A 16,290-nucleotide genomic window follows, 5' to 3' on the forward strand; every position below is an offset into this window, starting at 1 on the left:
GAATGGATAAAGAAGATGTGGTACATATATACAACGGAATACTAGTCAGCCATAAGACGAATGAAATAATGCCATTTGCAGCAACATGGATGCAACCAGAGAGTATCATATTAAGTGAATTAAGTCAGAAAGAGAAAGACAAATAACATATGATATCACTTACATGTGGAATCTAAAATACAACACAAATGAACCTATCTATGAAACAGAAACAAAATCAGGGACATAGAGGACAGACTGGTGGTTGCCAAGGGGGAGGGAGGTGAGAGAGGGTTGGATTGGGAGTTTGGGATTAGCAGATGCAAACTGGTATATACAGAATGGATAAACAACAAGGTCCTACTGTACAGCACAGGGAACTATATTCAATATCCTGTGATAAACCATAATGGAAAAGAATATGAAAAAGAATGTATATATATGTATAACTGAGTCACTTTGCTGTACAGCAATAATTAACACACTGTAATTCAACTATACTTCAATAAAAAATTAATGAAAAAAAATAGTATAAAATATGAACAAAATATGCCAGAAAGGAACATTTAAGAAAGGAAAACGGATTTTGAAAAAAAGCTTTCTGCGTTGAGTACTCAACAATTAGCTTAAGTAACTAAAAAAAATTTTTTTAACAGATTAGTCCTTCAAGTATTGCTTCCTTAAATGTGTCCTATCAAGAAAGTATGACCTCCTGCTGTAGGGACAACTGCACACTGACCCCATCACATCCCCGCACCACCTTTCCATGATGAGCCGACAGATCTGGTCAAGGTCCTAAGTTGTACCTGAGGTGATAAGAGCTGCAGGCTGTTGGCTCTGGCCGCCATCCCTTGCCCTACGCTCAAGCTTCCGTCCAAGCCTTTGGCTCTCACTTTGTCCCGGGTCACGTACATGGAATGCCTGTGTGGACGCTGCTGGGAGGAGAAGGGGCTGGTGTAGCCAAGCCCATACGAAAAGGATTCATGAGGCGCAGACAGCGAATGTGAATGGCTGCTGTCCATGTGTTCGGGCAGCTTCAACTCCTCCATCGTCTTGGAATGCCTGGTTGTGGTTCGGCGTGAGTCAAGAGTGCCCTCACTTCGGTTATTTCTCCCCGAGGGGCTGAGCAAAGTTCTTGTGTCGCTGTGCCTGGTGAGGGTTGGGCTGGTGGGAGAGTTCAAGTCCAAACAGCTGGATGGGAAGTACCTACTGGTACTGGACTCTGCAATCTGGGCCCTGGCTTCGGAAAGGTTGCTCACAGACTTGGAGTCACTCAGTGCCCCATGGCTTTTGGCCTTGGTCCTATAGGAAGGACTCCTAGAGGACTGGGGAATGGTGTCGATGTAGCTATGCCGACTCTGCTTTTCACTGGGCTGCAGCGTCCCGGCTTTGCTCTGAGAACTTTCCATAAATGAGTGCCGGTTCTGCTGAGATCTGCTGCTTGATTTGAGGTACTTCGTGCCCGGGCCTTCCGAAGGCTTTGGGTCAATATTAAAATCAAACTCTGTCTTTGATTTGGCTTCTTTTGGGCTGAGAAGGTGTGGTATGTTGTTGTTGGTCAGATCTTTGCTGGTAGGCCCAGGCTGGCTGCCCGCTTGGTAGGTTTTGGTGTGCATGGGACTAAGAGTAGCTCCAGCAAGGTTTCCGTTCAGGAAGCTTTCGTTGGCAGGAAGACCTTCGTCAGCCCGGGGCAGACCCACACCTAGGTTCTGGATGTCCTTGCTGTTAGATCTGTGATGAGACTGCAAAGCCGCACTTTTGCTGGCTTGGTTTCTATGTCAAAAATGAAAGAAGTATATCAGTTTCCCTCAAGAGCAGAGGCACAAAAAGTATCATTAGAACAAAAAAGAACAAATACCTAAAACACTGCAAAGACTAAAAACAGTAACTCTCTCAAACATGTGACTATAAATAACATGTAATCTATCAATAAGAATTAAGTTGCTTAGATCAAGTCACTCTGCCACAAAGCACTGGTCCTGATGAAGTGCTTTGGCATTCTTAAATGCTCAGCTAACTTACTGCCAACACAGCTTCTAACTGATAATCTGGGCAAACATGCTTTTGCTATGTTGGTGCTCACATGCGTGTGTACTGTAGAAAGCCTGCAAAGAAGAAGAGGGCTGAGCTATAGGCAAACTCTTTATGACTCTTTGTCTGCTTGAACATCAGAAGGAGACATTTAGACTTGCAGATCACTGTGTTCCTTGAACTTCGTTTTTATTTGTAAAACTCACAGCCTGCCTCAGAGATACACACTCACAGCACATACACACAAGCACCAATGTCTTTTGTCTTTAGCCTGTATAATCAACAAATGAGAATTCTACCAAGGTACTCAAGAAAAGAAAATGATACTCTGAAAAGAAGTGTGAACTGCCTAGTGAGGTTTGTTGGAAAACAGGATGATCAACGTTTATGTATTAGAGAAGCAGCAATACTCGGGGCATGTCAGTGTCAGATACCTCCTGTACACTAAACAGGAGCATGTCTCTAACTGGATCACAGGGATCTAAACAGGTAATTTCTCTCCAAAAGACATAATTTATTCTCTTCTTCATTTCACACTTCATTATTACAAATGGGCTGAGGCTTCATCTGGACTGAAATCTTTAGGACTGAAAGCTTCATTTCCTACTTGGTTTAAAATACAAAATATAAATCCTGAGGAAAACCCTGTCCTCTATTTGAAAGCTGAAGCTGACATCACAGCAAGGTCAGTTTGTTCTACTGTAACTATTTAAAAAGGACCAAATTGTGGTTTGAGATAGGTAAGAATGCTTTTAAATGAACAATAACTTACACAATTCCCTTTTTACTATGCATTCCAAAAAATTTGCTGCATAAATTGCTATTGCTAAAGACGGTTTGATCTGGGAGAGTTTTGTTCCCATTGCACACTAATTAGAGGAAAAGTCCCATTTTTTTCCCCTGTAGAGTGGTAATCTGTGAAACTATGCCTTCCTATTTTGTCTATGAGAATCCACTCGTTCAGGCATCAAAGGTAAGGGCCCTCATCCTTTCCTCCTACCTTGCAGAGGAGTGTTAAAAAGTATCTGATATCAAGCATGCCTGTAATAGTGTGGAAGGCCTCATCTCCAAAATGCACTTACTAATATCTCTCCCAATTGGGTCACAAAAATTGCAACATTAAATAAGGTCACTTAAATATGAGCTAACTGGCAGGATCAGAGGCCATGGATACTGACAACTGATTTGTCTGTCTTCTTCTGTCTTTTTCCGTGACTGTATCTACTGCCTCATCTTGATTTACAAGCAAAACCTAGAAAACCTACAAAAATAAGTGTTTTACGGTTTATCTAGGAATAATACAGAAGATATTGCTGCTATTTTGGGTGAAGAAAATCAATTTTGTATAGTTTATTTCAACCTAAATAAAATGTGAATTTTGTTTAAAAAAGAAAAATATGAGCTAACTAAATGGCAGACCCAGAAAGAAATTACAAAGAAAGGAAAGTTTCACTTTCTGTTAAATGATGGTAACAGAGTCTATCTCCAGATCTATAGAGGACAGTCCTCATGTCGGGTTTTAAACCATTAGAGTTGTTTGTCAACTTACATCCTGGTAACTAAAATATCTCAGCAACTTCTCAAAAAACCCAAATGATGATAGACAGTCTCACCCATAAATAGATGTAAGTGTGTTGGTTATTTCCCACGTGCCCAACCCCCAGTCCATTCTCCATTCCTCTCTGCCCCAGCGTGGGTCTGGGGAACCCAACACTGAAGAGTGTCACCCAGCCTCCCTTGTCACCTAACTCCCAGTTGGGCTTAGCAGTGCAAGGGGCTGGGGGCTGTCTCCCCCGGCAGTGGCTCCCTGACTCAGATCATAGCTGTGCCTCTAGATTACAGCTCCCACAGGGTGGTTTCCCCTGCCTGGCTCCCCTGGACTCTCACAACCCTATTTCTTCCTCTTTCTCCTTCAGGCCTAGAGAGGGTAATCGCAGAGATAACTCATGCAGATGTTGTGAAATGTCCAAAGCTCCAAAGAGGACATCCAGAAAAGGGTAGAGAAGAGTGAAGATAGCTGCTACAGCTTTTGAAACTCTTGGAAACACTGCTCTCAATGTGGAGCACAAACCTACGTATGTTACGAAGAACATATTCATAGTAACATAAGATATAATTTCTAATGTGAAAAGAGAGGCTATAAAGTTAAGGTGGAAACATTTGTCACAGAGTTAGGTTTCCCATAAATGTACAAAGTGCCTAAACCACTATTCTGAAAGTTTCTGTCTTGGTATTAATCTGAAGCCACTGAGCTCTGCACACAACTCTTACATCGAAAGGACATCATACTGTCTTCAAATTGGAGCTCTGCCAAAGCACAATAAAAAACTGCTTTAGAAATTCCATATATCTCTTTGACACACAACTGTAAGGAATCTGTGTTAAACTGCCAACCACTTAAGAGGATTTTATATATAAACCCTTCTTAAATGGTTGGCAGGATGGATAGATAGATGGTTAATTTCTAGTTAAAATAACTTTTCAAACCAAACATCAAAGACGCAAAACTACATTTTTATGGGGAAGACTGGCGAAGCAGGACTGCTGAGAGGGCAGTGTGTGGCAGGATGAAGCACCATCCCACCATGTCCAAGGTGAGCGGAACCTCAGGAGAGTATGAAGGAGACTTAGGCAAGGGCTAGGTAATGCAGAGTCCACTGCTTCTCCTACAGAGACATGAACGTGGAAGACAGAAGACAGGGTGTGTGAGGATATGTGTATGACGATACTTGTCTCAGGGACAAGGCAGGGCACCAACACGATATGGTGCCCTGAACATCTCTACAATGGTGCTAGGAAGTCCAACGGAGCCATGGTTTGTGCAGAATTAGTGTCCCCAACAAGAGCTTCCATGGAGGAAATATGGACCGTAGGCAAGCGTGGAGCAGAAATATTTCCAGATATGTGTAAACTGAGCTAATGGTTTCTTTCCTAGAGAAACCAGTTAGGACTGTTTCTTTAATATATTTAATACAGTGTCAAGACCTGAAAACAAATTCTTCCAGAGATTTTTATTTACTTATAATTTTTATTCTCATCTGCTTCAAAAGGAGATTTTGTAGGACTCCTCAAAAACCTATATGAACCGTATCCTCATGGCCACACACATCCTCCTTGACAGATGCCTGAAGAGGGTTCCCAAGGAGAGCCATGGACCCCCATGGGGATTTCTCCCAAGTGAGTCATTACAGGATGAATACACAGGCCTCCTTTTATGGTATGGTTATACCACCCATCACTATAGCACAAATCAAAAATTTATCATCAGTCTACTGAACTTTCTATTGAGATCCTTCTTCTTTGCAAATGTAAACTAGAGGAGTCAAGTGACAATCAAGGTAGAAGGGAGACAAAAGCACCTGAACTGGGAGTGACCCCAGATAAGACACAGGCATAATGTGAACCTCCTAAACTCAAAGGAGCAACTGAAAGATGAATACTGGTCCTTGCCTTAGTGCACTGATCTCATGGAAACTGACAACAAAGTGAACACAAACTTGGCGAAATAGAATTTGAATCTCCTCCCAGGCCTCCTTGAAAACAAACAGGTAAGAGTGTTTTTATAAGATGTGAGGGAAACAATGACCAAACCACTCATTTTAAATAGAGAACAGCTATAAAACACAATCACACCATCACAGTTAAGCAGAGAAAATACAGGGTAAATGGTTATTGCTTATTTATAGATGCACTCACAGATCTAAAAAGTACCAGGTCTTAAGCTTTCAAAATTCCAATTGGTTAAAAATAATTGTTCAGGGCTTCCCTGGTGGCACAGTAGTTGAGAGTCCGCCTGCCGATGCAGGGGATGCGGGTTCGTGCCCCGGTCCGGGAAGATCCCATATGCCGCGGAGCGGCTGGGCCTGTGAGCCATGGCCACTGAGCCTGTGCGTCCGGAGCCTGTGCTCCACAACGGGAGAGACCACAACAGTGAGAGGCCCACGTACCACAAAAAAAAATTAATAATAATTGTTCTATGTGGAGAGAAAGGGGGGATATGGGAAAAAACTTATATAAGAAAAGCTTCATATTAAGAATTATTGTTTTCTACTTCTCTTCTAATAGTAGATAAGATAAACTATTTCCTATCTTCCATAATTTAAGCAATGCTAGATGACAAGACCAGCTTCTTGGAAGAGGAAGGAAGACAAGGAGAGGAAGGACCTGCCCCTGAAAATGCAGCCAACAGAATTAAGGAATGTCACTTTTGGGGAGAGAACCTGATTGCAGGGTCCAACTCCTTGTGCCCCTCCTTGCTTCCCCTGCCCCAGGAAATAGATGTTTTTTTAAAGATTATGCTGAAAATTACATTAGAAAGCATCCATTTTAATCACTATCTACCAAACTAACTTTACTATTTCTATATTCTTATTCTTATGAAAAACTAATTTCTCAACTCAATGATTAAAAGACAAGGGCAACAAAAACACAAGCCCCTGCTATGGAGCCAGAACTACTTGGTTCAGTTGCAAAGGTTGTCCTAGGTGCCTTCCCACCCACCTGTGTTTGGCATCCTCCGCTCCCTTCAGGAATCCCTTTGCCCTCACCCATCCTTCTTCCTCCAGGAATCACCCCTGGGTCCCATGTACACAGGATCTTCTAGCTTATGAGGCCAGAAACCCCCTTAGTTGCTAACCCATGCTACCTTTCCCAGGGAATGCATAGGTTTCCCTTGGAAAATCTTGTAAAAGATAAAGTCTTTATGACCCACACAACTCTTTAATTATGGTTCTGAATCATGCAATAAGCATAAGAAAGATATTTCTGAATAAGGAGGGCTTTCCTTCTTTTCTCTAATTGCATCATTTAAGCAGCCACCTCCTCCACCTACTTGTAAGACCAATACTGCATCTGTATTTCCTTAAAAGGGAATATTTACCTATTAGACAAAGTGCTGCTTTCCACGTGGTAAGGTTTTCTTTTTGCTGACCTTGAAGGGGAGCGATCCAAAAGTCTCTGGGTTTGGAATGTAGGGTGATTCAAACACTGTTCTGTCAAGTATCTGTCAGCTGGGTCCAACTTCAGTAAATTCTTAGGAAATGAAGTTAGGATTGGAAAGAACATCACAAAGTCAAATTTAAATTGTAATAAAAACCGTATTTCTTTTCCTTATAAAAGAAATGCATGGTCATTGCAGAATATCTAGCAAACAGAGTTTAGTCCAAAAAAAATTTTTTGAAAGGACTATCTAAATCACCCATAACCTTACCATTGTTGTCCTCTGGGAATATGCCCTCCCAGCCCTTTAAAAAATACCATGTATACATTTTTTCTTTTCTAAAATCTGGCTTATATTATACAAATAAGTTTTGTATACTGTACTTTTCACTTACTAATCAAAAATATTGTTTACAACATAATTTAAACATCTAAAATATATTTTTATTTTTGGACGCAACATGCAGCTTGTGGGATCTTAGTTCCCTGACCAGGGATCGAACCCGAGCCCTCGGCAGTGAAAGCACGGAGTCCTAACCACTACACTGCCAGGGAATTCCCTAAAATATATTTTTAAATAAGTATATATTCATATCAAAGAATATACATTCTTCATCTTTTTCTTGTCCTCCTCTCTGGAGGCAGCCCATGGTACCAGCATCTTGTGAATCCTTCCACAGGTACTTTGTACATATCTCTATCTGCTCCTTTTATTTTATCCAAACAGTAGCATACACACAATAGGCTGCACTTAGCTTTCTTTCCACTCAACATTAGATCTTAAGAGATCATTCCATATCAGTAAACAGCCTCAATTTTAGATGTACGTTAGGCAGCATTTTGTTTTCCTTCTTTTAATATTGTGAACAATGATGCAACAAATAACTTTACAACATGTTTTAAATGACTACATGGAAGTTTGTGGTATGATTTATTTAATGATTTATTGTTGGATGTTTAGGTGGCTGCCACTTTGCACTATTATAATTAATGCTGTGATGTACACCTGAAACCGTTGCATATATCCATGATCCCTTGCATAGGATAAGTTCCCAGATATGGAACTGGTAGGTATGCAAACCCTTAAGGATTATCTTCTATGTGTTGCCAAATTACCCCCTAGGAAGGTTGTCTCAAATAGTACTTCTCTGAGCAATTGAGAGTCTACCAATTTCCTGGCACCCTCATCAATAATAGGCATTATCATTCTTTTTAGCACATACTTGTAAATTAGCTATTTAAAAAATGGTATCTCACAGCTGTTTTAATTCATATCTTTGATTAATAGTGAGGTTGAATATTTTTATGTTTACTTATATTCCTTCTTTTCATATTTTTCTATTTGTGTAATTTTCCTAATTTATTTGTATGTGTTCTTTATTAAAGTACTAATTTTTTTAACAACTAAAATGTTTTCTTCTAACATTATTTATCTGATTAGTAATTGGACAAGATTTTAAAAGGTGAATCATTATTAAAATTAATTGATTTTGGGGCTTCTCTGGTGGTGCAGTGGTTAAGAATCCGTCTGCCAATGGAGGGGACATGGGTTTGAGCCCTGGTCTGGGAAGATTCCACATGCCATGGAGCAACTAAGCCCGTGCGCTACAACTACTGAGCGCATGTGCCACAACTACTGAAGCCTGTGTGCCTAGAGCCTGTGCTCTGCAACAAGAGAAGCCACTGCAATGAGAAGCCCGCGCACCGCAAAGAGTAGCCCCCTGCTCACTGCAACTACAGAAAGCCCGCAGGCAGCAACGAAGACCCAACACAGCCAAAAATAAGTAAATAAACAAACAAATAAATAAATTTATTTTAAAAATTAATTGAGTTTTATTGATAAGTTAGGCAAATACATAAAGAAGCATAACCTACATAACCTAACACAACTCAATAGAGCACACTGACATTTGTTCTTTTGAGTGATGGGCATTTTCCCTCAGAGAAAGGAAAAAGGGTGAAATTCCAGCATGCCCAAATGCGTCTCTAGCTCACTTTCATTGGCTTTGCCCACAGTCAATTTCTTTGTGATCCACTACTGAACAGTGAGAACAAACCTCAATTTGTTCTCAATAAGCCAGAATTCAATTTCAGACAACCACCTTCAACCTAGCACCACAGAAAATTTGAATTCTGATCCTATTGTATCCTATCCTACGTTGACTCAGACACAACTCTAAAATTATCTCAATGCTTTCTCCTTCTTTATTAGAAAACAAAAACTATGGAGGTATATGAAATGATTTTGGTCTTACTGGCAGTTAAGGCAGTTAATATCAAAATGGTTTCAACTGTATGGTACTAGTTAAAAACAAAGGAAATTAAAGTACATATGACCTTTTAGAAGCTAAACATCTACTAGCATTAAAGTGCTATTTTCATTTATTTAAGATTAACAAGGGTAGAAATTGCTGCACATACAATGAACTATTTTTATATTTATGAACACAGCTGTTAATTTTCAAACACCTGGAAGGATGAGGTCATTATGAGGAAAGTATGAAACTTAGTAAATAGTTTCAAAATTCAGTATTTGGGGGAAAAAACAATTTTAACTAAAATAGAGCCCATATAATTATTGTAGCTATTCTTTATATTATTAGGAACTTTGATTAATTCTGGTAACTTGTATCCCCACTAAAATGGCTGATACGTATAAATAGACGCAGGATGAGACGGCCATTTTAGGTATTTATATATGGACAAAATTATCAAATCTGCTTTAGGGGATGGCATAGAGAATAAATTTCTTCATGAAAGGATAAATGGTACTATTTATTTTTCAAATTCATTTTCAAAAATAGCTAAAAGACAAAAGGAATAATTCTATTTATATAACATTCAATAATAACAAGGCAGTATTAACCTTTGGTGACAGAGGTCAAAGTCCTGGTTTCCAAGAGTGGGAAGGGGCACCTGGGAAGGGGTCATGAAGAGATTTCCGGGGTGTTAATAATTTCCTGTATCTCAATCCGGGTGGGGTTACATGGATACGTTTACATTATAAAGTTTTACTCTGAGGTACATTTATAATTTGTGTACCTTCTAAATATACGTTTCAATAAAATGTTTATTTAACATTAAAGAAATCTGAGGGTAAATATATTAAATGAATGGGAATTCAACTGTTCAACTTTCAAACTGGTGTAAATGCATAATGGTTCAGGTTATCTTCGTATTTTTATCTGTGTTAGCGTTTACCAGGTGCTATGCTGATACTTGGTAATTACATTTGGTAATGATTTAACAAAAGAAGTTCAGTTATTTTTAACTAAAAGAGACAAAAGGCAGAAAACACGAAATTGTATTTCAGTTCTTCTATTTTACTCTATTTACATTTTAAAAGTTACCAACTAATTAAAGCCCTGATAAATAAACACTGACTGTGTGAAAGAACATATGACATAACGCAAATGATTTAAGAGATAATTTATGCCTAATTAACCTTAAAGAGCCTTGAGGATTTTTTAAATAGCATCTCTCAATCTGTGTTCAGAACTAGTGCTGTAGCATTTTATTTTTTTTTAAGTATTTAGTATTTAATTAAATTTGGGAAATGCTTCTTTACTGTGGGATTTCTGAAAGCCTTTATAAATTAATGAATATTGTGAATCTCTAAGAAAGGTTATATGGTAAGTGGCCTTTCCCAAAGGCCACACCCCCTTGCCCACCTCTGCCCCCACACCTATTTACACAGGGCTCCTCGGAACACAGATTAACATAGTTTTAAAGCAGAGCAAAGTTCTGAGAGTGCTGCTCAGCAATTTCCAACTGTGCTAAGTATGCCTTTAAAGGTCCTGGGCACAGTGTAAACTCCTCTGTTTTTGACAGTTGACTGAATGGGCAGAAACTAAAATTGATCCATTAACTAGTATCTTTTTTTCTTTTTTTAATAAATTTATTTTATTTATTTACTTTTGGCTGCTTTGGCTCTCTGTTGCTGTGCATGGCTTTCTGTAGGTGCAGCGAGCGGGGGCTACTCTTTGTTGCGGTGCATGGGCTTCTCACTGTGGTGGGTGGCTTCTCTTGTTGAGGAGCACGGGCTCTAGGCGCGCGGGCTTCAGTAGTTGTGGCGTACAGGCTTAGCCGCTCTGCAGCATGTGGGATCCTCCCGGACCAGGGCTCGAACCCGTGTCCCCTGCACTGGCAGGCAGACCTCCAACCACTGTGCCACCACGGAAGACCCAAGAAGTATCTTTTGAAGGTCTACTATCAAATAACTAGCACTTGCTTATGCACTGGCTGGCTGCAATGAAAACTGGAGAAATATGAAAAAGTAGTTCTCACTGAAGGGGCCATCTACTTGGGTAGAAAAGCTTGAATAAGAAACTGTGAGAGGGCTTCCCTGGTGGCACAGTGGTTGAGAGTCCGCCTGCCAATGCAGGGAACACGGGTTCAGGCCCTGGTCCGGGAAGATCCCACATGCCGCGGAGCAACTAAGCCCGTGTGCCACAACTACTGAGCCTGCACTCTAGAGCCTGCCAGCCACAACTACTGCGCCCGCGAGCCACAACTACTGAAGCCCGCGCACCTAGAGCCCGTGCTCCGCAACAAGAGAAGCCACCGCAATGAGAAGCCCATGCATCGCAACAGAGTAGCCCCCGCTCGCCGCAACTAGAGAAGGCCTGCGCACAGCAACGAAGACCCAACACAGCCATAAATAAATAAATATTTTTTAAAAAAGGAAGTTTATTTAAAAAACCAAAAAAAACTGTGAGAACATTTTCAGTAGTCCAGAGCATGAAGACCTTCTGCACAGGGGCACCAGCATGAGGAGGAACACTCAGGCATGGTAGTAGCAGTGATTTTGCAGTTGTCAAATGAAGAGCCAGAGGGAGAGAAATCAAGTTAGAAAAAGAGCAGAATTAGGTTCGCTGATAAAATAATCTTATGGGAGGCCTTGAATATGCAAAAAATATTAGAATCTCTTTTCTTTCAACATTCATTTTAAGATTTGTTTTAAAACCTTATGCCTGAGCAGCTTGAGTGCTGGATAAATTTTTAAATGATTTATTTCTCATTATTTATATTTAGATTGTTACTATTCTGTCCATTTTAGGAATCTAATTTAGGTATCTCATAGTCCTGTCTAGACGGAATGTTACAATACCAGATACTTCTGCAATTTTAAATAAACTGCAACGGGCTGTATGTATATGTATAACTGATTCACTTTGTTATAAAGCAGAAACTAACACACCATTGTAAAGCAATTATACTCCAATAAAGACGTTAAAAAAATAATAAATAAATAAATTGCATGCCTCTTCAGATGACACAGTGCCCCATTATTCACCACTATACACCTATTAACAAAACATTTAATTCATAAAAGCAGGCTATGGTCATATATAGACACAAGAGAAATCACAAACCAAAAGACATTTTGTACAGATAACATCAACTTGTCCTACCTTCATTAAGTCAAGTAAAACGCTATTTAAAATTCCAAGGTATCTTCTCTCCAATGACTGAGGATGGTTAACAGCTGGAAACTGTAACAACAACATGACAGAAGTATTAGCACGTAGGTAAGGGTATGTGTGTGCATGTGCTTTGAGTGTTGGAGAAGGTAGCAGATGAGCAGAAGCTACTGCCCTAGTGCCAAAGTTAAATTTATTTCACATGTATATTACTTTCGGTGTCTATGTATTTGAGGTAGGGATTAATAGGATTGGGTGTTAAATGACAGGAAAACTCACAAGTGAAAGATGATACTTAAATCTAGTTGGACAACACTGAAGCATGTAAAACAAAACAAAATATAAAAATTTGAAACTATTTATTCAGTTTATACAGTCTTGTCTACTTATACAAATAATTTGGTTAGAATAGAGTTCATATAGAATTTGCTTATACAGACAATTCTTACACCCTTTTCACAACAACATATCATTTACTCCTGAAAATTAGAGAAGTAAAAAAAGAGAAAAAGGCCAGTACCTGAAAGGCTACAGAAGTAGAAATAATGAATTCGGACACATGTTCTATTATTGCTTTTAATACACTCTTTGAATGACCTGTTTTCAATTCCTTCCTTTATGTAAGTTGGAACAGAAGGCAAACAGGCTCCTAAATTAACAAATACATTTTTAAATAAAATGAGGGGAAAGGGTCAAGTTTATTCAGATGCTCTGTCCTTCCCTCTGCCAACTCACATTTTGCAATATCTAAGTGGATGGTAAAGTATTAGAGTCCAACGCCATGTACTCCCTCCCAAGAATACAGCCCACCGACCACATATCTACAGACTTCCCATAGGGAGCTCTGAAAAGCAAAGGGAGAGATTATCTTGGCAACTGAAGAAATAAGTTTTAATAATTTCCAAATTATTTTGAACAGATTCATGATTTAAAGCATATTTGGGTATTTAAGGAATTAAAAAGTACCACATGGACAAACGTGAGGATGAAAAAAAGGAAGTATGGATATCAAAGTAAAACTTCAGAACACGGGCTTCCCTGGTGGCGCAGTGGTTGAGAGTCTGCCTGCTGATGCAGGGGACACGGGTTCGTGCCCCGGTCCAGGAGGATCCCGCATGCCGCAGAGCGGCTAGGCCCGTGAGCCATGGCCGCTGAGCCTGCGTATCCGGAGCCTGTTGCTCCGCAACGGGAGAGGCCACAGCAGTGAGAGGCCCGCGTACCGCAAAAAAAAAAAACCACAAAAAACAAAAAACTTCAGAACACAAGTGAATAAATCTATGCTAATAAAGCCATCAGTTTAATAAAAATTTAGTTAGTATACACTGATTTGAAATCTATTCACATCCAGATATATTTTGAATATGAATGGATTAATAAACCCTAAATACAGCATACATGTCTGATGAGTTACCACTCACTTGGAGAATGAAATGCTCCCAAGAAATGTATTTTCTAGGTAATTATCCTTTAGCTCCCTGTATTTCCTTTATACCAACATAAGAGCATTTCAAAGCCTGAAATCTCTAAACATGCTAAATAAGTGGATGAGAGAAGTAGTTATGTAGAAAAATTCAAACAAGGTATTAAGACGTCATCCCCACACAGTGCTAGGTATGGCAGGAGATGCAGAATATGGGTAAGACCAAAACCTTGCATGTAAGCAACCCTCAGTCTGATTGTGAAAGCAATCAGTATGAAACTGTACTAAATTCTAGTTGAAGCTCAGAGAAAGGAGAGGCCAAGGTGGTTTGCAGCTGTAGAAAAAAGAATCCATACATAGATAATATCTGAACTAGCTTTTGAAAGATAAGAAAAAATGTGAGGACAGAGAAAAGTAGGACAGCACCTTCTAGATAGAGGACGTAGAGGGAATAACATGAATTTAACACAGACACACAGGCAATAACCTAAAACTGATTTCTGAGGGAAGTAATGCTCTGCGAGACATTTTAACAATTGTTATTCTTCTTATTTCAGAGATGAAGAAGGTGATGATCAGAAAATTCAAATAAATGGTTCAAGGCAGGTTACATAATTAAAAATCAGAACTTATATTTGCACCCAGGTCTGTGATCCAAACCCACATTTTTTTCTAAACATGGGTGCCTTTCCTAAAGGAGGTACAGAGGTTCCTCTGGATGTTATTGGAGCATTGAACATCAGCCCAAAGAGAGAGACACCTGTCATGCTGTGATAAAAGACTCTATACCACTAGACTTTAATTAATATCTTGCTTATGAGGTCCTATCTTATGCTACCAAATACCCCCTCCTTTTTTTCCAGAAGTAACATTTCATCAATAAGAAAATTAATGCCCAAAGTCAAAAGGTATTAGAAATATGATTTTTAAATGACCACACAAACTCCTAATTTTAAAAAATTAATTAATGTTTTTTTGAAAGAAAGACACCATTCTCATATTAGGTAATTCAACAAATAACCAAAACTCAAGCATAGAAGTTTAAAGTATATCTCAATCAGTAGTTTGTTTTTTCTTTCCTTTCTTTCTTGATCACTTGGCCAATATGATACAATGAGAGTGCCTCTTTACTAAGCACTTACTATGTGTCAGGCACTGGTCTGGGCATTTTACATATATTATAATGTTTAATCTTCACAACAACCCCATCAGGTGGTACTTCTGTTATCACCATTTTACACATGAGGAAAAAGAGGCACAAGGAACTTGCCCTAGGTCATTCAAGTAGTAAATATGGAGTCAGGCTTTGAACCTCAGCAGTCTAACTTCGAAGTCTATGCCCTATATTATGGGATAGCAATTGTTATTTTTTTCAAAATAATACATACCGTTAGAGCAACATCTTGTTGATTTTCCAATCTCTACACAATTGAATCAAAATACAAATCACACTGGACTGGTTACTGGTAAGTCCATGTTTCAAGGCAGCTGCAGTTCACACACCCTGTACGCTTAGCTGAGAATGTCTCAGACATTCTCAAGTAAATGATAAAGGAAGACTTTTCCCTCAAAAGATGTGGTTAAACCTCCAAAAAGGTTAAACTAATTTAGCTAAAACACCACAAACACTTTCAGACTAAAATGTAAAAACATTAAGGCTTATAAAAATCAAAGTGTCAGGGAAGCAGCAATTTCTCCAAAGGATATTTACAAGCAGCACCGTCATGTACTCTCTACCATTTACCGATAATACTATTTAGTGAGGAGGTCTGTAAACAAACAGGACCATAGACAAAGGAGTAAAAGATCTCCTTTGTTTAGCCTATCTAATCCAAATGCTACTCATTCTTCAATATCCATTTCAAACTGTAAATCCTCTATATATCATTCCTAGTGAATCCAGCCAACTTTCTAGAATGTTTAACATTCTCAAGGTCTCAACTATATTTAGATGTATTAGAAAACAGTACAATGTAGTAAAGAATGTAGTACTTTATTATATACCACACTTTATTATAAATTGTATTGTTTTCTAATTATTTCATGCACAAAAGTCTTAATTCTTCAGCTAGTTTACAAGTTATTAAAGCCAGGTACCATGGCAGATCTGTTTACACTCTCTTCAGAGAATCCAGCTTAGAGCCTCTTTAACCAGGCAAAGAATAATGCAGCCAGAAGACCAAGCTTGATGTTCCAGGTCAAATATTCAATCATTTAATACTATTCAACCTAGTAAGAGCAACTCTAGGTGTGTTGTGAATATAACGGTGGCCATGATAGCTCATTTCTTTAAAAAATTCATTAGTCCAGTAAGGATACATTTTTCAAAAAGCTTTTTTTTAAAAAAAAAAAATCTTATTACAATTTTTGAAAAATTGAAGTATAGTTAATTTACAGTGTTGTGTCAAACAGCTACTTAAAAGAGACTGCCATGTGTACTACAAGAGCTATGACCAGAGTGCTTCAGGAGCACAGAAGGGGGAGGCACCCATTCCCCTT

At 39.0% G+C, this 16,290-nt stretch overlaps 1 protein-coding gene across 1 annotated transcript in view; it reads right to left on the reverse strand.

Annotated features, from left to right (window-relative positions):
- Window positions 1-16,290, reverse strand: part of CDKL5 (cyclin dependent kinase like 5) — a 152,741-nt gene that overhangs the window by 23,109 nt on the left and 113,342 nt on the right. Inside the window, exons 10-12 of the mRNA XM_060137629.1 lie at window positions 12,363-12,443; window positions 6,890-7,041; window positions 786-1,752 (exon numbers count right to left, since the gene is read on the reverse strand). Of these exons, the coding sequence (XP_059993612.1) occupies window positions 786-1,752; window positions 6,890-7,041; window positions 12,363-12,443 (1,200 nt within the window). The remainder of the gene's footprint in view (window positions 1-785; window positions 1,753-6,889; window positions 7,042-12,362; window positions 12,444-16,290) is intronic.

The sequence above is a fragment of the Lagenorhynchus albirostris genome, chromosome X (genome assembly GCF_949774975.1).
Source record: "Lagenorhynchus albirostris chromosome X, mLagAlb1.1, whole genome shotgun sequence".
Classification (NCBI taxonomy): domain Eukaryota; kingdom Metazoa; phylum Chordata; class Mammalia; order Artiodactyla; family Delphinidae; genus Lagenorhynchus; species Lagenorhynchus albirostris.